This window comes from Carassius carassius, chromosome 31 (assembly GCF_963082965.1).
Source record: "Carassius carassius chromosome 31, fCarCar2.1, whole genome shotgun sequence".
NCBI classification, from domain to species: domain Eukaryota; kingdom Metazoa; phylum Chordata; class Actinopteri; order Cypriniformes; family Cyprinidae; genus Carassius; species Carassius carassius.
This window is the reverse complement of record NC_081785.1, coordinates 295132-316903: the sequence shown is the minus strand read 5'-3', so window position 1 is coordinate 316903 and position 21772 is coordinate 295132. Positions and strand designations below refer to the sequence as shown.

Here is a 21772-nt window from a genome sequence, read left to right as displayed (position 1 = left end):
AAAGTGAACGATCAAAGTTAATCTGATAAGATTGATCGATAATATCAGAAATATGGTGTGAATTAAGTTATATTTTACCACTTTAAAAAACAGAGAGTGATAGTAAGATAAAGATTCTAGAGAAAAAAATAAAATAAAAACAGCTACACGGAGCTACAAAATGTTACACAAGGCCAACAGGAAGTAGAGAAAACACTGTCCAACGTAATGTAATGGTGAGCACAGGTGACAAAAGTCAAACACAAATAACGCACAGATGTCACCATTTGAACACAACAACTCAAAATTGATCACACTTGTGGCTAATGATGTGAGGGAACATATACAGTGAACCAGTTCAGAGAGCACTGGTTTGTGAGGCCCTACAATGGATAGAAATCTGAGAGGAAGAGTTCGTGTGAGAGGAGTTTGAGGTGGTCGAGGTGGTCAGCGAAGACAAAGAACAGTAATATCTGATGAATTCAGAGCTACCGTGATTGACCATGTTCTTGTCCATGGTATGAGCATATGGGAGGCTGGACAAAGGGCACAACCAAACATCAGTAGATTCACGGTGTTCACCATAATCCGAAGATTTAGAGAACAGGTAATTACCTTTTTTTGACATTATAGAACAGTATGTAAATGTTGACAGCAATTACTGTATGACATACTATATATTGTACCACAGTATACTGTAAGTAAATATGTTTCAGTACATCACTGTACCAATATACTGTAATATTGTAATGGAGGGTTGGTCTAACTGTTTGTATGCCTAGTATTCCATGTACATTTTTTGTAACTCCATGTTCTCTTTTTGTAGAATTGAAAGACTGTCACATGGGGGTGGGAGGACAGGTGTGTTCTCCCCACACCAAGAGACCCTAATTGTTGATATGGTCCGTGAGAACAATGCCATTAAACTGAGTGAAATTCAGCAGAAGATCATTGAGCACCATGTACATTTTGAGGGTATCAACAGTGTCAGCCTCTCTGCTGTTGATCGTGTCCTCAATCGCAGCAGACTGCGCATGAAACAGCTATACAGAGTACCCTTTGCCAGGGGTTTTTTCCCCCGTTGCCTGGCCAGACAAAATGTGGCCTGTGATGTGGATGAAGTGCTGTGGCCTGACCCAGTAAGGAGACATGATGCTGTAACTGAGTAATGCACTTGTTTGTATATTTTTGTACTTTATTTTTACATGGGGTTACTGTACACAAGTGGCAAACGCATAAGATTTCGGTTTTGTCTTTTTGTACAAGTGCTAAATGCACAGGTTCTTTTTGTTTTGCAACATGCGTTTAGCCTACAGTGAACAATAAACATTCATTTCTCCAGCTTCATGTCCTGAGCATTGTGTTTTCTATTTTTCTACGTAGTGTTTAGTGACTGTTCAGTAGTGTCTTTCATTTTGATTGACTCTGGGCACGATTTGACAACGTAGTTCAGTTTTGAGCACAGATTGAACTGTTTTGAGGTGAAAGTTTGGGTTTACAAGAAGAGTCTGAGGTTTTGTGAATGTAGCTTGAAAATTGGGTTTTGTTTTCACAGTTTAGAGAAAAGAAGAGCAGCTTTCAAGAAATGTGTCTTAACAATCGAGAAAAACTGTAACTGCAGACTGGCAGTTCCAGAGATCAACTGGAATAGAGAGCGTAGTAGTAGAGGTCAGAGGGACAGGCCGTAGGTTTGTCAGACAGGCCTTCCTGCGACGTACATTGCGTGCTCTCCGAGTATTAGTAGTGATAGTAGAGATCTGAAAGCACATAGTGACTACAAGTGTAAGAGATATTTGACAACAAGGTATACAAAAAGTAAAGAAAGAGTAACTCAAGTTCCCTGTCGGTGTCCTTGCTCGGTGGAGTCGCGCAGGTAGAGTCGATTGTCTTTACACTCGTCGGTCTTCACACGAGGAGGGCTCACACGAGGGCTGCCGCGGTGAAACCTAACGCTTTTGTATTTGCCTTATTACCTGTGATTGAAGTCAGCTGGCCACGCCTCACTATTTAGCAGATCGAAACTGGGCAGTCCCGCGATAGGCAAACTCAAAACCAAGCGCCACTTTCAGAACGTATACGTAATACTATTATAGTATTAATTTGAAATATTTATTTATAAATATTTATAATATTGATTTTTAATTAGCTTTAAAATGTATATTTTCAGTTTGTTTTCTTTTCAATTTTAGTATTTTCTATTGCTTTAATTTATTTTCAAGCATTTATTTTTAGTTTAGTTTTAGTTGGTTTAGTATTAAACAAGTTTTGACAATTGTTTTTTTAAAAAGTGACTACATGTATCTGTTTATGTTTCTTTAATGTTCTAAATGCATAATTTGTTAGGTAAATAATTCATTTATTTCACTTACATCTCCAATGTATCCCAGCAGCCACAAGAGAGCGTCATGTTTCATGTGATTGTTTTGTGGATACATCAAAATGTATTTCTGGAATAATCTTAAAGCTGGATGGATTTTAAGAGAATCACTGTGTTGTCTCAGAACTTCTAAAAAGTTTCAGCCACTGTTAGATGTGAAGACTTAATACATCTAAAATATGTATAGTTCCATAATCTTTCTAAAAAAATAAAAATAAATAAATGTTGGCAATATACTGATGAATATCTCTCACTAGGAAATCTCCAGACATTACAAGGGTTGACATGCACTGAAGTAAAAATAGTAAAAAAAAAAAAAAAAAAAAAGAATAATAATGTTTCGGGCTGCTTACTCCCTCCCAATTTGCCAATTTACTAATATTTTCCTTTCTACTCATTCATATGAGTATTTAGGTATACACGATGTTACCATTATACATAGTGACTACACTAAAAACTAAACCAAAAATTATTAATTAATATTTATGATTATTAATCAATAATTTATGAATTCTTTAGATTCTATCTATAATGGACAAAATGTTGTGTTTCTTATAAAATAGTGAGCAAATGAAGATTAAAATCTCAGATTCACATGTAGCTTTCTATTGGTTAGTGATGTTCTTGACTTTTCTCAATTGGGGATGAATAAACTCTACTAGCCCAGAGGAGAATCAAAGTTAATCAATTAAGCTGAAAGGGGAGGAGCCACTTTAATTCAAAGCTCTACTAAATAGCAAAGCCAATACTGATGTGCATTGGAGCATTGTGCCAAAGTTGGTTAGAATGGACTTCTTGCAAGGTGTGTTAGTGTTGGTTGTGATTGTGGCTTTTGACCTGAAGAGTGCATGGGGAAGTTTGAAACACCGCCAAAGTCCAAGCAGCACAAAGCCGCAATCAGCTCCAGCTTCCAGAGGTCCTGCTCTTTCTTCTCAAGGGTTCTTGAATCCTTTCCAAAAGGCTTCTCCGTTTCCGAGTCTTGACTCCAGAAAATTTGCGCAAGACCCTCTTGGTCTTCAGGAGAAGCAGCTGTTGCAGGGTCCAGTCAAGCCTTTGGACTGGAAGTTTCCCATCGTTCCAGAGGTGCAACGTGAGTTGGCGGCGAACTTCCAGTTGAGGCAACCTGTGACTCCCAGTAGTGTGGCTGTGCAATGCAGTGAGAGCCGGGTTCATGTGGAGGTGAAGAAAGATATGTTCAGCAATGGTCAGCTGATCCAGCCATCTGGTTTGTCTATGGGAGGCTGTCCTGTTGTTGGTGAGGACTCTGCCTCTGGGGTGCTCATCTTTGAATATGAACTACAGGACTGCAATAGTGTGCTGATGGTAAGAACCGTTATGTCTTCTTGGATTAACCAATAAAAACAATGGCTCTTCATGAGTGTTAGTTGAATGTTAAACATCCACAGAACCTTTCAGTTTCTGAAAGCTGCTTTGGGGAACTGATGTTCTATGGCTGCTAGAAACACCCTTGAATCTTATTTTTAAGTGTAGTTGAACAGAACCCACTTGGTAAATCCCGTCTCTTGCAGATGACTGGGGATGAGCTCGTCTACACCTTTGCTCTTACCTACACCCCTGTGGCATTTGCTGGCACGCCAATTACCCGTACTGAGGGTGCAGTTGTTGGCATTCAATGCCACTATCAAAGGTAAGCGACTGACTGGATGTGTTAAGCAGGGTTCCTTGTGGTGTTGTAACTGGAAGACTGTTTATTTGGTATCTCCTTGAACTACAGGCTCCATAATGTGAGCAGTAATGCTTTGAGGCCAACTTGGGTTCCTTATGCTTCAATGGAGGTTGCCGAGGACGTCTTGGTGTTCTCCATGAACCTCATGATGGGTTTGTGTAGTTTCTTTAGATCTTAAGCCTTGTGAAATGAGGCTGTGCCTAAACCGTTCTTTCCTTTTGCAGATGACTGGGTCAATCAGAGGCCTTCAAATGTGTACTACTTGGGTGACATTATTAATATTGAGGCATCTGTGAAGGTGTACAACCACGTCCCCCTGCGTGTGTTTGTGGACCGCTGTGTGGCCACCCAAGTTCCTGATGTGACTTCTGTTCCGAGATATTCCTTCATTGAGAATCATGGGTAAAGTCCTGTCACTTGATTCTCTAGAACGGTTTATGTTCGTTCAGTGAGCACTCAATCCCTGAGAATTGGGTTGAGTCAAGTGACCCTAGGTTCAGCTCTTCTTGGTAAGCGCTTTTGGCATCTCTGAGAATGACTGTCCCAATGTTCATCCTAAATGGTATGTGAGAATTTCTGAAGCGTAGCTTGTTGAAAAGCGTCGGCCAGGGACTCCTGTTGCCCACTATCTTTTGTGCTCTGGCTAGGAATTGGTTCACTCCACGAATCCCTATTACAGTGTTGACCACAAACATTGACGCGGGCAACTGGTTGCAAACCCATTTTCACCCACTCTTTATCAGGTGCCTTGTGGATGCCAAGGCTACGGCTTCCAGCTCCCACTTCTTGCCTCGAACCCAGGAAGACAAGATCCGGTTCCAGCTGGAGACTTTCATGTTCCAGGGAGGATCCAGTCCTTCTGTACGTTTTATATTGACCGAATCGGAGTCCTCTTCCCATCTGCTCTGTTTTTGTGAACCCTTACCGGTGTCTCTTGCAGATCTACATAACGTGTACTGTGAAGGCCACTCTTGCTTCTGCACCCAGTGACGCTCTCCACAAATCCTGTTCCTTTTCCAATGGGTAGGTTCATGCTGCTCAAGAACACTATGAAGCTGCCGTATCTGATTTTCCTTCCTTGTTGCAGGTGGCTTGCTGCTGATGGGAACCACCAGGTTTGTGCTTGCTGTGACTCAACATGTGGTCCTGATGGGGGAAGTGATGCTCCTATTGGGGGTAGGTAGCTGCATCAAGATTGCTTCTGACACTTCACGTGCTCCACTTGACTTGGGTATTTGCCTTTTCAATAGGTGTTCAGTGGGAAGGCAAGGCCTCACTCGGTCCTGTAATGGTTCAAGGGCGACAGAAGACTCTAGCTGGACTTCAATAAATGGGGGGTGGAAACCCTATTCCTGACTTTCAATAAATGCACAACCTTGTTCCTGCTTCTGCTCTTGTCTAGTTTAAGCACTCTGGGTTTGTGCTCTAAAGATTAATCTCATTGCTAGTTTTACTAGTTTCATCCTGTCTGAGATCATGATAGCTTGTCTGGTATGTAACGTGGTACATGTGTCCTGTGCTTGCAGTGGCATGAGAGATTTAGTGCATTTGACTAGCTTTTCAGGACATAATGTTGACTGTTACCAGGGTAAAGGACATGCACTGTTTACCACTGGCAAAAATTAAATTGCTACACTTCTGCTAAGCTTACAAACACACGGTTGCTAGTCTCGGCAGATGTCAGGATGTGACTGATGGACAGGTTTATTATGGCGGCATCACAGCCGAGAGGCATGGAAGGACAGACAGTGGTGCCGTAATGCAACTCGGCATAATCATTTAGCCATTAAAAAACACTAAAAATGCCATTTCACAATTTTTAGACCGAGACATTAAACAGACTACTCGAATGCCTCATTTACATCAAAATTAAATCTGGTGTATGGGGTTGCTTAATTCGTTTCACTGGAAGTATAATAGAAAAATATTGGTAGCACTTTATTTTACAGTCCTGTTCCTCATGTACATACTAAGTTATTGAAATTACTATAATAAGAACAATGTAATAACTAGGTACTAACCCTGAACCTACCCCTAAACCTAACCCTACCCCGTGTAGTTACCTTGTATTACCAGAACTTTCTTAGATAAATACTGTAAGTACACTATAAGTACATGTTAGTACACGTACTGTAAAATAAAGTGCAACCAAAATATTTGTTTTAAAAAGAACTGTTTTAATATCTTTTTATTAATCTACTGAAAGAAATTAAACTTACAAATCAAAACCTATTACAATTAATAATTAAATATTTTAATAATTGATTAAAATTATGTAAATCTTAATTTGAAACATGATTAACAGGAAAAAATCTAATTTGTATGTATTACTAAAAGATTCATGTTATGAAACACTTGTTTATCATTATTATACTTTAATTTTAAATATGTATTTTTTACATTTGTGTCTATATGTACTTTTAATACAACTTTTAAATTGTGAATGAATCAGGGTGAAAACCGCTTTCTTACTAAAGACTTGAGCTCAAACTGACTTCCGGTAATGGCAGCGGACTGATCAGTCGCCTTTTCAACTCATCAGTCGCATTTTCCCGTTCCACGTTCCTGCTGTTCTTTATCTACCTTCAACCATCTTTCTCAAAAGCCATTATTTAGTTGCTTTATTGCTGCTTTATCATGCCCAAGCCGTCAAAACCGAACAAGCCGGACCATTCCCGAGGTTTTACGGAAGAATGTACTGATTCGAGCAAGGCTAGTGCTAGCAGTAGCCATGCAGTTAGCAATGAGAGCTCGTTACATGATTTATCACATGGTGCTTTGTTGAAACAAATTGCCGAAGTTGTTGCAGAAGAAGGTCGGCACACACAAAAATTGATGAATGACTCCTTTGCTAAGCTGGAGTCGGAGCTGGACGTGAAAGTTGATTGCATCATCAAACGCATCGATGAGGTTGCTGCAGCCACCGACTCCCTTGCGACGCGTCAGGCCGAAACAGAAACTCGTATCTCTGTCCTGGAGGATGACATTGCTCCACTTAAAGGGAAACTGGCCGCACTCGAGAAGCTTAACTTGTCACTTATTGAGAAGGTTACGGATCTAGAGGGGCGTTCCAGACTGGACAATATCAGAATCCTTAATCTCAAGGAGTTTGTCGAGGGAAGTGATCCCCAATCTTTTCTTTGAAACTTTCATTCCAAAACTGCTTGAGTTGTCAGTCCAGAGTATCGCAATTGACCGCGCACACCGAGGGCTCGGTACTCCTTCGGATGGTCGGCCTCGCCCTGTTATTATCAAGATTCATCGCTCTAGAGACGTTTCTACAATTCTGACCGCTGCTAGACGCAAAGGCCAGCTTCTATACGAGGATCAATCTCTCCGTATTGCTCCTGACATTTCGCCTACAGTTCGTGCCGCGAGGAGAGCCTTCAATCTTATCTGCGCTGAGCTCATTAAGAAAGACATCCGCTTCCAAATGAACTTCCCAGCCATGTTGGTCTTCAAAGTAAACGGCATGCAGAAAACTTTCAGAGACCCGAAAAACGCCAAAGCCTATATGGACGGTAACTTGTGAATTCTCTTGGATTTTCGTTTTGCCGGTAATATGATCCATGCAACGGGTATGTTTATTCAATGATGGGTGTTGCCAAAAGGAATGGAAGAGTTTTCACATGTGTAAACGGTTATTATCATGAAGTTTTTTTTAAATATTAGTATGGTTTAAGCTGGGATTTTGAACAGGTGCATATCTTTTTTCTGTACTTTTAATGGTTAATAGATCCTAGTTTTCCATTTGTTTCACAGGAGTTATAGACATGGGTGCGGCCAATCTTCTCCTTGTTCTGTTTTTGTTTTGTTCTAATGTGAGGTTTTCAAAGCCTGAACCAGAGAAGTTCCTATTTCCTCCCCATCTTTTTCCCCTATGGAAACTTTGTTTTTCCTGTTTACTGCATAGTTTACCTTGCTATTACTTTTTAAATGATTGATGGTGCCAAGCTGAATATTCTCAGCCTCAATGCAAGGGGCCTGAATAACCCAGTGAAACGAGTTGCTATGGACTTTCTGCGGAAACAAAGAATTAATATAGCCTTCCTACAAAAGACTCATCTGTTAAAAAGGGATACAAATCGCATGGCGATTTTTCCGGGTAGTTGCTTGCTCATCAGCTTTAAACAAATCGAAAGGGGTGGCAATCATATGTCAGTGTAGTTTGCACTTTAAGTTGTTGGATACTTGGTCAGATCGCAAAGGCAGAATAACAGTTGCGAAAGTTCATATAGAAAATAGAAGTGTTGCCTTCGTCTCAATTTATGCCCCTAATACTTTTGAAAAAAAAATTTATGAACAGCTCACTAAGGTACTGCTGGAGCTATCTGACTTCAAGCTCGTAATAGGAGCTGATTTTAATGCTGTTGTTGACAGATCGGGACACTCCGAAAATTTAGATAAAAAATATTCTTCTGAGGCTTTATGCTCCTGGATTAATGATACTGGGGTGGTGGATCTCTGGAGTTTATTAAATCCTGGTGTTAAAGGCTTCACCCATTTTTCTTCAAGACATAAATCTTCCTCTCGAATTGAATCTTCTAGAGATTTGTTTTTTAATATTGTTACCATTAACTTATTACCAGTTGCTTTTTCTGACCATAATGCAGTGATTGCTTCTGTGTTGTTAAATTCAAATCCAGCTCGGGCCCCTAGATGGCGTTTTAACACCTCGCTACTCCGAGATGAAGCATTTAAAACCAAGTTTTCAAGTCAACTATCAGATTTTATAAATATAAATAAAGGCTCTGTGGATGACCCAAGGACAGTCTGGGATGCTGTTAAAGGTTTTATTAGGAATTTTACTGTATGTTATGCCTACAACATAAGGAAAGCTCGGTCATCCAGATTATACGATTTAGAGTCCAAATTATCAGCGTTAGATAGCCTATTACAACAAAGTTATGATGAGGATGTTAGGCTTCAATTTGACCTTGTGAAAAAAGAGATAAATGCTGTTATGAAACAGCGGGCCGAATTTTTAATTCATAGGACGCGACAGTTGTACTATTTTAATGGGGCTAGCCCCAGCCGTTTATTAGCCCTTAGATTGAGGTCCAATGAACATTTTACAGATATCAGCACAATTAAATCCAAAAATGGTGATATTCTTAGTGTGCCCTCACAAGTTAATGCTACATTCCGTAGCTTTTATGCTGATTTATATAGCTCTGAGATATCACATAATCAGGATACTTGTGACAATTTTCTAAACAAAACACTGCTTCCTAAGCTGTCTGAGGAAGACTCTCTAGAATAAAATACCCCCATTACTTTAGCTGAGCTTAAGGAGGCTGCTTTTGATATGCGTAGCGGTAAATCTCCTGGGTTGGATGGAATTCCACCTGAATTTTATACCACGTTCTGGGACAGTCTGGGCTCCCTACTCTTTTATATGATTCAAGCTGCTATTGAGAGAGGGTCCTTTTCCAGAGATGTGAATATTGCATTTATTACGCTTTTGCTCAAAACAGACAAGGACCCAAATGATTGTTCAAATTATAGGCCTCTGTCACTTCTAAATGCTGACCTAAAAATTTATGCTAAATTGCTCGCGCGGAGACTCCAGCCGGCCATGACTAAGCTTGTTTACTGTGACCAGGCTTTATTAGGACTAGATTAGCATCTGATAGTGTTAGGAGGTTACTCCATGTAATACATGGGTCATCTTCGCTGACTCCTCCTACCGCGGTCCCTTCCCTAGATGCTATGAAAGCCTTTGATTGTCTGGAATGGCCATATTTGTGGTCTGTGTTGAAGCTCATGGCTCATGGGTGCTGTATGTGAACCCCACAGCCATGGTTTTGACAGGTAAGACTTGTTCTTCACTGTTCAACATAGCCAGAGGTTCTCGACAGGGATGCCCTCTTAGCCCGCTGCTTTTTGCACTCTCGCTAGAGCCACTGGCCCAGACAATACACATAGATAAAGGTATCACCCCAATCACAATGTGTGGGACCAACCATCAAATTTCTTTGTATGCAGATGACATCCTTCTTTTTTTAGGCAATCCACTGCAGTCCATTCCTAACATTTTAACTATCTTTGGCAGTTTTGACGAGATTTCCGGATATAGAATAAATTGGACAAAGTCGGCACTTCTTCCACTAAATGACGCAATGAGAAACTTAGCACTGCCCTCGGGTATACCAGTGGTCAAACAATTTAAGTATTTGGGCATTATGATTGGTGCTTCATTGCAGTATATAATTAAGACCAACTATGAGGGCATCCTGTCTAAAGTTTCTTGTAACTTGGATAACTGGTCATCACTTCCAAATTCCCTTAGATCGCGCATCTCGATTATCAAAATGAATGTACTCCCTCGAATTAACTTTGTGAGTTCTATGCTGCCCTTGCCTCCCCCTTCTCGTTTTTGGGATAGGCTACAGAGCATAATTACCAAATTTGTATGGAATGGCTAACGTCCACGTCTTAAACTTTCCACGATGCAACGAGATAGATTTGCGGGTGGACTTGCACTTCTGAATTTTAAGCTATATCACTGGGCTTTTACACTACGTCCCCTGCTTAGCTGGTATAATGACAAAATGAATGTTTCGTGGCGTTCCTTGGAGGGAAATCTAGTTCTTCCTCTGAAGTTAGATGAAGTTTTATTTGCCAATATTCCTCTAAAAAAGTGTACGCTCCGTTTCGGTCCTATAGTGTCACACGCTCTGTCCGTCTGGAGGGCAGCAGAAAAAGCTTGTAATATCCGTTCTAATTGGAATCCCTACTCTCCTATCTTTAATAATGATGGTTTACTAATTGGTAAGCGCCCAATAAAGATTGGCTAGTGTCGACAGTGGATTGACAAAGGAATTCACTCCTTGGGTGATGTAATGGGTGATAAAGGCATTTACTCCTCTGAAGAACTTTTCATTCAATTTAACCTTCAGAGCTCTACCTTTTTTTATTTACAGTTGAGGGCAGCCATGAAGGCTTATGGGGTTCCTTGGTTGGCTCCTCTTAAAGATCACCCTTTACTTAAAGTTTTACGTGAGACTCAGGGAACAAGAGGTTTGGTTTCTAAATATATAATTTTTTACTGGAAAAAATGCATCCTCCTCTGACAATAGACTACTCATGGCAGGCAGATATTCCTAGCTTTCCCCCAGTTTTAATTGGGACAGTGTTTGGATGATGATAATGCATGCCTCAAGGAATCCGGATCACCAACAAATCCATCTTAATTTTATTCATAGGACTTATATGACTCCACGTAAACTCTATAGTATGAAGCTTAAACCTGATCCTAATTGCATGCTGTGCCATACAGGGGAAATTGGTAATTTTTTTTACATGATTTGGGAATGCCCTGGGGTTGCTCACTTTTGGAATATGGTTAAAGAAAGTTTGTCCACTTTATTGAATGTTTCGGCCTCTTTGTCTCCATCTGTTTTTATTTTAGATGATCTTTCTGATATACAACTTAGCAAAACTCAGAAACGAGTGTTTTTAGCTGGTTTGACAGCTGCTAAGAAAATAGTATCAACGAGATGGAAACCTCCACATTCTCTTAATAAGCAGTATTGGGTTCTTACATTTATAGATGTGGTGTATCTCGAATTGTCCACTGCACGCATTCATGGCGCAAGAGAGGACACCATTAGACTCTGGGCCCAAACACTGGAAAAACTCAAGGGTTTACGGAGTTGAATTAATACCCCCCCTCTCCCCCATCCTCTATTCTCTGGTTCTATGGTCATTTTATTTTATTTTTATTGTTCATCTGGTTAATAGATTTTTTCGTAGATCTCTTTCATCTCTATTCTGTTTTTTTTTTGTGATAATTTCTAACAATCTGTAGTATTTATATATATTTGTGTATATTTTGAAGTACATTCTGTTTGTTTGTTTACTATTTGTTCATTATATATAGACATTTTATTTCTCTTTCTTTGTTATCCCACTGATATAGTGCCCTATATATATATATATATATATAATTTTATTTTTACTTAATTATTGATTTTCTTTTTTCATTTTTATTTCTTATTGTATTAAAAAAAAAAATATATATATATATATATTTTTTTTTTTTTCACACTAGGGTAATTGCTGATTGTTTGTCTTCGATATGTCATGTTTAAACGATGTTACAACAATAAAAATTTGATAACAAAAAAAAGACTTGAGCTTGTATAAAGTATACAATTTTTATTTACCTTTTTGTATATGTATTTTTAAATCATTTTTGTGTAAATGATTTGTAGAAAATAAATGAATCGGAATAACAGCTTCATGTTATGGAACACTTGAGTTAAACTTAGACTCAATTAGTGGTCAACCGATATGTGTTTTTTGACAGCCGATGCCGATATCTTGGAAAGCAGGGGGGGCCGATATAATTGTTTTAATTATTATTATTATTATTTAAGAAATTTGAAATAATTTGACAATGGCTTAAAAAATAAATGTGTAACATAAACATACTTTATATGACAGTATTTTTCACAAATAAATATTTAATAAAATGTAATTTAAAAAAGCAAATACTGTCATCAACAGGGCACTCAGTATTCTGGGAAGTCTGTGTGCATTGGGAATCATATTTTTCAAATAAAGGTAACACTCACGAGAAAGTATTATAATGTTTGCCTCTATTACTAATAGGCTTAATATAATACTTTATGTATACATTAATTGTTCAACCGTTGTATTTGATTATTAGATAGACTTCTGTCTGTACTAGACAGAACTATTAACGACAATGAACAAGGAGAGATTGTAAGCACTGTGTGCACTCAGACATTGCCGCTCTCAGTGCTGCCAAAATAAAAGTCCCGCCTCAAACACATCTGCCAAATAAAAATACTTATCTGCCAATGCCGATATTTGAAAAAAAGCTTACAATCTCTCCTTGGCTATATATCGGTCGACCACTAGACTCAATTATTTAGTTATATTCTAATAGCCATTTACAATTTTGTAAAACTTTATCTCAAGCTCTTTGCATTATCGCTGTATGTGAAATCTGCTTCATAAATAAACATGGCGTACTTTGCTTATAAAATATTTCATAAATCAGAATCTTAATTTGGATTGGCCCCGTTTAAAACTGCTGTGAAATAATCCTGTTTTGATACTGACGTGTCGATGTTTCCTGACAGATGCTGGACGTCCCGACTGTTCTGAACTTGCTGCGGCAGCAACGCATGATGATGGTACAGACGCTTTCACAGTACTCCTTCATTTACAAAGTCCTCATTCAGTTCCTGAGAAACTCCAGACTGATCTGAGACCAGCACTGGCACAGAGGAGCCTCTCACAACCCCTCGGTCCCCGTCGGAGCTTCCTCACAGTGTTAGTGACGGGGCGGTAATGAAGGACGCTGCGGTGCGCTCTGCTTTACCAGTATTATTCACAGATTTCACTGTGGACTTGTACACGGATGTCAGTCCCAGCACTTTTATTTTGCTGTACATAGACGCAGGTCTGTTTTTTAATAGGATACACTGAACTGCATTGGTTCTTTTATACCGGGTTCCTCGTGGATTTTATTAGTTTACGCATGAAGTTTTAGCAAGCAAAAATTAAAATAGCGGACAGAGTGTTTACTGAGATGTGAACTTCAGTCAATGGATGAATCTCATGAAATTTTTTCTCAATATTTTGCTGAAATGCAAAAAAGGTTTGCTTTTCTGTATGCAACATGTTTGAATGCTCATGAGATTCACTCATTTGCATCATGGGATGGATATAACAGGACTCTGGGAGTTTGAAGTATCATATCCAGTGTTACGCGGCATGTTCAAGCAATATTTTACAGTTTAACCCTACGAACGGGGTTTCAACCGGCTAACGCATCTCAAGTTTGAATGCTGCCAAAGACGGGAGGGTTTCTTTTCTGATCGCAGACACAACCTATGTTTAATTTACAATATGTATTAAAATTGTATGTGAAAACTGTATTCTAAATATAATAATCAGAAAGGCTTTCTCATTGCATTAGGGATAATTTTGTATTTTTGCAGCTCTTGTCACATTTCCACCTGTATTCGACAACCAGACACACCAAAGAGCATCACAGACTCGACTTTTGCATTGGAGTGAACAATAGTGTGGGTTTATTGTGAACGGTTAGTGACCTCATTATCTTAGACACACCAGCTATGATGGTTTACCAAAGAGATTTCAGCATATCGAGTTCTTTAAGTCTTAAAACACTGTGAAACTGCATAACCCATTCTGTTTGCAGAGAAACAGAAGGAGCAGAATGTGTCGAAGCAAATCATTAGGCCCTTTGTGTTTTAATTTGAATTGCATGCTGGTTATTCACGATAAAGCAGTACAGACAGATGCTACATTCCACCATAATGGTGCTGTTGCATGTTCTGAAAGAAAGAGTTTGGCCAAAAATTTACATTCACTGAAAATGTACCGAATTTGGAGAAAACCATCACTTGCTCAGCAGTGGAACCAAAAGCTGTTTAGACTCTCATTCTGACGGCACCCATTCACTGGGTGTGCAAGTGATGCAATGCTACATTTCTCTAAATCTGATGAAGAAACAAACTCCTCAATATCTTGGATGACCTGAGGGTGAACACATTCTGGCTTATTTTCATTTTTAGTAAACTATTGCTTTAAACCCAAACATATATGCAGCGACCTGCCAAAATTTTCCATGGGCAAGTCAAAAATCAAAAGAAAAAAGCAGTGCAATTTAAGTAAAAAAAAAAAAAAAAATACATTAGTAAAGTGGAACTGAAAGTATTTGTTGTACTGAATTTTATTTATTGTGTGCAGAAAGGACGATGTATTACTGAATGTTAGTAATGAGGATGAGATTTCTTTCACCTGACCATTGTGAGAATTTGAGGCAAAATGCTTAATTGTTCTGAAAAAAGGCAGAAAGGTTTAATTGTCCCAGAATCGGCTAAAATATAAAACTATATTATTATTATTACTTTTTCTTTTTTTTTCTGTTGATTTGGGGCTGAAATATGATAAAAAATGTTCTTGTTAAGAGTCACTCCCTCTACTCAGTTCTGACTTGTGCCTAAAACAATAGCAGTGTGTTCTTGTTGGGTTTTGGCTAAACTGTAAATTAAAAAAAATTTTGTTGCGAAGGGCAATCACTTTTTCACATGATACTGTGCATCTGAATATCATGAAACATTCATTTAAAAAACTGAACATATCCACAGGTTGAGCTCCTTCAACACAATGGTTTAATCAGCATTTATCCGTCATTACTATGAGGTAAAAGTCATTTAAGTGTTTTGGAGTAAACGGTTGTAAAAGCACAATGTCGGTCTTAAACCTTTTCATAATTCATGTTGAGTTTTGTTGGGTTAGCTTTAGACGAACTGCTGCGGTGTTTGAGGTTTGCTGATGTGAGTGGACAATGATCAGTGTTCATCTGAACTGGAAAAACAAACTTAAAGACAATTAATGAACAAAGCTGAAAACTGGACTGTAAAAGCCCTTCTCAGAGCTGCTTTTTGGAAAACATGTATATTAATTAGCAGATACTATTTATATTGGTGATTTTAAATGTTAGTAACTTTTTTAACCAGATTACATTTGAAGCTAATAAAACTTCTGTTCACCCCGGATTCTCATCTGTTTTGGTTGTGTAGAGTGAGATCTCAGCCTCCGCCGTTGCCATCATCATCATGAGTGATTTACAGCTGGCAGAAGAGCCAAATTATATCCCATTGTAAACAACTATATTTTTCATTCAGAAAATAAATGTTCTAAATTGTTAAAGTAATGATTTGTGACTATCCTTTTGCAAGATTTGAAGTTTTTACACAGTACAGATATGCATTGACAAACTTACAGTAAAAATGTTTTTGTAGTATTATGCCATTATATTTACATTTAATCATTTAGCAGACGCTTTTATCCAAAGCGACTTACAAATGAGAACAATAGAAGCAGTCAGGTCAACAAGAGAACAACTACAGTATACAAGTGCCATGACAAGTCTCAATTAGTCTAGTATAGAGCACATAGTCAGGTTTTTTTATAAATGAAAAGTGCTAGTGTTAGTTGGTTAAGTGCAGGCAAAAAAGATGAGTCTTTAGAGGTTTCTTGAAAATGAGTAAAGACTCAGCTGTTCGATTTGAGATTGGGAGGTCATTCCACCAGCTGGGCACAGTCCAGGAAAAGGTCCGTGAGAGTGATTTTGAACTTCTTTGGGATGGCACCACAAGGCGTCGTTCACTTGCAGAACGCAAACTTCTGGAGGGCACATAAGATTTAACCAGTGAGTTTAGGTAAGTTGGTGCCGTGCCAGTGGTTGTCTTGTAGGCAAGCATCAGTACCTTGAATTTGATGCGAGCGGCTACTGGTAGCCAGTGTAACCTGATGAGGAGAGGAGTAACGTGAGCTTTTTTCGGCTCATTGAAGACAACCCTCACTGCTGCATTCTGGATCAACTGCAGAGGCTTGACAGTACATGCAGGAAGGCCCGCCAGGAGAGCATTACAAAAGTCCAGTCTGGAGAGAACAAGAGCTTGAACAAGAAGTTGGATGGCTTGCTCTGACAGGAAGGGTCTAATCTTCCTAATGTTGTATAAGGCAAACCTGCAGGACTGGGTCTTTGTAGCAATGTGGTCAATGTGGTCTGTGAAGCTTAACTGATAATGAAGTCTGCTTTGTTAACTGCAGACTGGCAGTTCCAGAGACCAACTGGAATAGAGAGCGTAGTAGTAGAGGTCAGAGGGACAGGCCGTAGGTTTGTCAGACAGGCCTTCCTGCGATGTACATAGCGTGCTCTCCGAGTGTTAGTAGTGATAGTAGAGATCTGAAAGCACGTAGTGACTACAAGTGTAAGAGATATTTGACAACAAGGTATACAAAAAGTAAAGAAAGAGGAGAAAAGCAATACTCAAGTGCCCTGTCGGTGTCCTTGCTCGGTAGAGTCGCGCAGGTAGAGTCGATTGTCTTTACACTCGTCGGTCTTCACACGAGGAGGGCTCACACGAGGGCTGCCGCGGTGAAACCTAACGCTTTTGTATTTGCCTTATTACCTGTGATTGAAGTCAGCTGGCCATGCCTCACTATTTAGCAGATGGAAACAGGCAAACGCAAAACCAAGTGCCACTTTCAGCACATATATGTAATACTATTATAGTATTAATTTAAAATATATTTTTATAAATATTTAAATTTATAATACTGATTTTTAATTAGCTTTCAAAATTTATATTTTCAGTTTGTTTTCTTTTCAATTTTAGTATTTTCTATTGCTTTAATTTATTTTCAAGCATTTATTTTTAGTTTAGTTTTAGTTGTTTTAGTATTAAATAAGTTTTGACAATTGTTTTTTAAAAAAAAGTGACTACATGTATCTGTTTATGTTTCTTTAAAGTGTTAACAATTCAACTAATTCTGCAAATCAACCCATTTTATTGTTCTAAATGTATAATTTGTTAGGTAAATAATTCATTTATTTCACTTACATCTCCAATGTATCCCAGCAGCCACAAGAGAGCGACATGTTTCATGTGATTGTTTTGTGGATGCATCAAAATGTATTTCTGGAATAATCTTAAAGATGGATGGATTTTAAGAGAATCACAGTGTTGTCTCAGAACATCTAAAAAGTTTCAGTCACTGTTAGATGTGGAGACTTAATACATCTAAAATATGCATAGTTCCATAATCTTTCTAAAAAAAAAAAATGAATAAATGTTGGCAATATACTGATGAATATCTTTCACTATGAAATCTCCAAACATTACAAGGATTGACATGCACTGAAGTAAAAATAGAAAAAAAAAAAAGAATAATTATGTTCCGGGCTGCTCGGTAGCTGCTTAGTCCCTCCCATTTTGCCAATTTACTAATATTTTCCTTTCTACTCATTTATATGAGTATTTAGGTATACATGATGTTACCATTATACATAGTGACTACTCTAAAAACTAAACCAAAGATTATTAATTAATATTTATGATTATTAATCAATAATTTATGAATTCTTTAGATGCCATTAACTACCTATAATGGACAAAATGTTGTGTCTCTTATAAAATAGTGAGCAAATGAAGATTAAAATCTCAGATTCACATGTAGCTTTCTAATGGTTAGTGATGTTCTTGACTTTTCTCATTTGGGGATGAATAAACTCTACAAGCCCAGAGGAGAATCAAAGTTAATCAATTAAGCTGAAAGGGGAGGAGCTTAATTCAAAGCTCTACTAAATAGCAAAGCCAATAGTGATGTGCATTGGAGCATTGTGCCAAGGTTTGTTAGAATGGGCTTCTTGCAAGGTGTGTTAGTGTTGGTTGTGATTGTGGCTTTTGATCTGAAGAGTGCATTGGGAAGTTTGAAACACCGCCAAAGTCCAAGCAGCACAAAGCCGCAATCAGCTCCAGCTTCCAGAGGTCCTGCTCTTTCTTCTCAAGGGTTCTTGAATCCTTTCCAAAAGGCTTCTCAGTTTCCGAGTCTTGACTCCAGAAAATTTGCGCAGGACCCTCTTGGTCTTCAGGAGAAGCAGCTGTTGCAGGGTCCAGTAAAGCCTTTGGACTGGAAGTTTCCCATCGTTCCAGAGGTGCAACGTGAGTTGACGGCAAACTTTCAGTTGAGGCAACCTGTGACTCCCAGTAGTGTGGCTGTGCAATGCAGTGAGAGCCGGGTTCATGTGGAGGTGAAGAAGGATATGTTCAGTAATGGTCAACTGATCCAGCCATCTGGTTTGTCTATGGGAGGCTGTCCTGTTGTTGGTGAGGACTCTGCCTCTGGGGTGCTCATCTTTGAATATGAACTACAGGACTGCAATAGTGTGCTGATGGTAAGAACCGTTATGTCTTACTGGATTAACCAATAAAAACAATGGCTCTTCATGAGTGTTAGTTGAATGTTAAACATCCACAGAACCTTTCAGTTTCTGAAAGCTGCTTTGGGGAACTGATGTTCTATGGCTGCTAGAAACACCCTTGAATCTTATTTTTAAGTGTAGTTGAACAGAACCCACTTGGTAAATCCCGTCTCTTGCAGATGACTGGGGATGAGCTCGTCTACACCTTTGCTCTTACCTACACCCCTGTGGCATTTGCTGGCACGCCAATTACCCGTACTGAGGGTGCAGTTGTTGGCATTCAATGCCACTATCAAAGGTAAGCGACTGACTGGATGTGTTAAGCAGGGTTCCTTGTGGTGTTGTAACTGGAAGACTGTTTATTTGGTATCTCCTTGAACTACAGGCTCCATAATGTGAGCAGTAATGCTTTGAGGCCAACTTGGGTTCCTTATGCTTCAATGGAGGTTGCCGAGGACGTCTTTGTGTTCTCCATGAACCTCATGATGGGTTTGTGTAGTTTCTTTAGATCTTAAGCCTTGTGAAATGAGGCTGTGCCTAAACCGTTCTTTCCTTTTGCAGATGACTGGGTCAATCAGAGGCCTTCAAATGTGTACTACTTGGGTGACATTATTAATATTGAGGCATCTGTGAAGGTGTACAACCACGTCCCCCTGCGTGTGTTTGTGGACCGCTGTGTGGCCACCCAAGTTCCTGATGTGACTTCTGTTCCAAGATATTCCTTCATTGAGAATCATGGGTAAAATCCTGTCACTTGATTCTCTAGAACGGTTTAAGTTCGTTCAGTGAGCACTCGATCCCTGAGAATTGGGTTGAGTCAAGTGACCCTAGGTTCAGCTCTTCTTGGTAAGAGCTTTTGGCTTCGCTGAGAATGACTGACTGTCCCAATGTTCATCCTAAATGGTATGTGAGATTAAAATTTGTCTGATGCGTAGCTTGTTGAAAAGCGTCGGCCAGGGACTCCTGGTATTTCCATTTTAGGTTGCTTGGACCTGTGCGCACTCTAATGGCGTATGTTGCCCACAATCTTTTGTGCTCTGGCTAGAAATTGGTTCGCTCCAGGAACCCCTACTACAGCTTAAACCACAAACATTGACGCGGGCAACTGGCTGTAAACCCATTTTCACCCACTCTTTATCAGGTGCCTTGTGGATGCCAAGGCTACGGCTTCCAGCTCCCACTTCTTGCCTCGAACCCAGGAAGACAAAATCCGGTTCCAGCTGGAGGCTTTCATGTTCCAGGGAGGATCCAGTCCTTCTGTACGTACTATATTGACTGAATCTGAGTCCTCTTCCCATCTGCTCTGGTTTTGTGAACCCTTACCAGTATCTCTTGCAGATCTACATAACGTGTACTGTGAAGGCCACTCTTGCTTCTGCACCCAGTGACGCTCTCCACAAATCCTGTTCCTTTTCCAATGGGTATGTTCATGCTGCTTAAGAACACTATGAAGCTGCCGTGTCTGATTTTCCTTTCTTGTTGCAGGTGGCTTGCTGCTGATGGGAACCACCAGGTTTGTGCTTGCTGTGACTCCACATGTGGTCCTGATGGGGGAAGTGATGCTCCTATTGGGGGTAGGTAGCTGCTTCAAGATTGCTACTGACACTTCACGTGCTCTACTTGACTTGGGTATTTGCCTCTTAAATAGGTGTTCAGTGGGAAGGCAAGGCCTCACTCGGTCCTGTGATGGTTCAAGGGCGACAGAAGACTCTAGCTGGACTTCAATAAATGGGGGGTGGAAACCCTATTGCTGACTTTCAATAAATGCACAACCTTGTTCTTGCTTCTGCTCTTCTTGTCTAGTTTAAACACTCTGGGTTTGTGCTCTAAAGATGAGATTAATCTCATTGCTAGTTTTACTAGTTTCATCCTGTCTGAGATCATGATAGCTTGTGTGGAACATAACAAGGTACATGTGTCCTGTGCTTAGTGGCATGAGAGATTTAGTGCATTTAACCAGCTTTTCAGGGCAGAATGGTGACGGTTACCAGGGTAAAGGACATACACTGCTTACCACTGGCAGAAGTTTAATTGCTACACTTCTGCTTAAGCTTACAACCACACAGGTGTTAGTCTCTGCAGATGTCAGGATGTGACTGACTGGAATGGTTTATACTGCTTTTAGACCTAGTTTACACATTTAATATGGCGACATCACAGCCGAGACAGAAATTGGTGCCGTTATGCAACTCTGGCACAACCATTTGTCTTAAAATTGTGAAATGGCATTTTCAGTGTTTCTTAATGTCTAGAGACATTAAACCCGACTGTACCTGAATGCCTCATTTACATCAAAATTAAATCTGGTGTATGGGGTTGCTTAATTCGTTTCACTGGAAGTACAATAGAAAAATGTTATAAAAAGAACGGTTTTAATGTTTGTTTATTAATCTACTGAAAGAAATTAAACTTACAAATGCAATAAAACTTATTACATTTAATAATTAAAACGATTAAATCTTAATTTGAAACGTGATTAACAGGAAGAAAAAAATTTGTATGAATTACTAAAAGATTTGTGTTATGAAACGCTTCAAACCTAACTTCAAACACCTCTTTTTCCATTATTTTAATTTATTAATACATATTTATTTTTTTACATCCGTTTCTATTTTATGTACCTTAATACAACTTTTAAATTGTGAATGAATCAGTGTGAAAACAGCTTTATTACTAAAGACTTGAGCTCAAACTTAAAGATTAAAAATTATTGCATTTTAATTTATTATATTAAATGCTGTGTATTAAGTAAAATGTAATCTAATATATAAAGTATACAATATATATTTTACCGTTTTGTATACAGATTTTCAAATCATTTTTGTGTAAATGATTTGTAGCAAATAAATCAATCTGATATCAGTGCAATAATATCTTCATGTTATGGAACACTTGAGTTAAACTTAGACTCAATTAGTGGTCAACCGATGTGTTTTTTGACAGCCGA

The 21772-nt window shown here is 39.0% G+C and overlaps 2 protein-coding genes across 2 annotated transcripts; both read left to right on the top strand.

The window, feature by feature from the left end:
- The first annotated feature begins 3129 nt into the window (after positions 1-3129).
- Positions 3130-5422, top strand: LOC132111967 (zona pellucida sperm-binding protein 3-like). Its single transcript, XM_059519567.1, has 8 exons — positions 3130-3679; positions 3886-4004; positions 4092-4195; positions 4268-4445; positions 4787-4904; positions 4984-5066; positions 5131-5219; positions 5294-5422. Exons 1-8 carry the CDS (start codon positions 3143-3145, stop codon positions 5371-5373), a joined length of 1308 nt encoding a protein of 435 aa, XP_059375550.1. The 5' UTR covers positions 3130-3142; the 3' UTR covers positions 5374-5422.
- Positions 5423-18217: 12795 nt separating this feature from the next.
- On the top strand, positions 18218-20602 carry LOC132111271 (zona pellucida sperm-binding protein 3-like). Its single transcript, XM_059518427.1, has 8 exons — positions 18218-18798; positions 19005-19123; positions 19211-19314; positions 19387-19564; positions 19967-20084; positions 20164-20246; positions 20311-20399; positions 20474-20602. The coding sequence occupies exons 1-8, from the start codon at positions 18262-18264 to the stop codon at positions 20551-20553; spliced, it is 1308 nt and encodes a 435-aa protein (XP_059374410.1). The 5' UTR covers positions 18218-18261; the 3' UTR covers positions 20554-20602.
- The last annotated feature ends 1170 nt before the right edge of the window (positions 20603-21772 follow it).

Coding starts and splice junctions, on each gene's coding strand:
- LOC132111967 (XM_059519567.1), top strand. CDS start 3,143: ATGGACTTCTTGCAAGGTGTGTTAGTGTTGGTTGTGATTGTGGCTTTT. Junction 4,196..4,267: donor CTCCATGAACCTCATGATGG/GTTTGTGTAGTT, acceptor TTCCTTTTGCAG/ATGACTGGGTCAATCAGAGG. Junction 4,446..4,786: donor TCCTTCATTGAGAATCATGG/GTAAAGTCCTGT, acceptor ACTCTTTATCAG/GTGCCTTGTGGATGCCAAGG.
- LOC132111271 (XM_059518427.1), top strand. CDS start 18,262: ATGGGCTTCTTGCAAGGTGTGTTAGTGTTGGTTGTGATTGTGGCTTTT. Junction 19,124..19,210: donor ATTCAATGCCACTATCAAAG/GTAAGCGACTGA, acceptor CTTGAACTACAG/GCTCCATAATGTGAGCAGTA. Junction 19,565..19,966: donor TCCTTCATTGAGAATCATGG/GTAAAATCCTGT, acceptor ACTCTTTATCAG/GTGCCTTGTGGATGCCAAGG.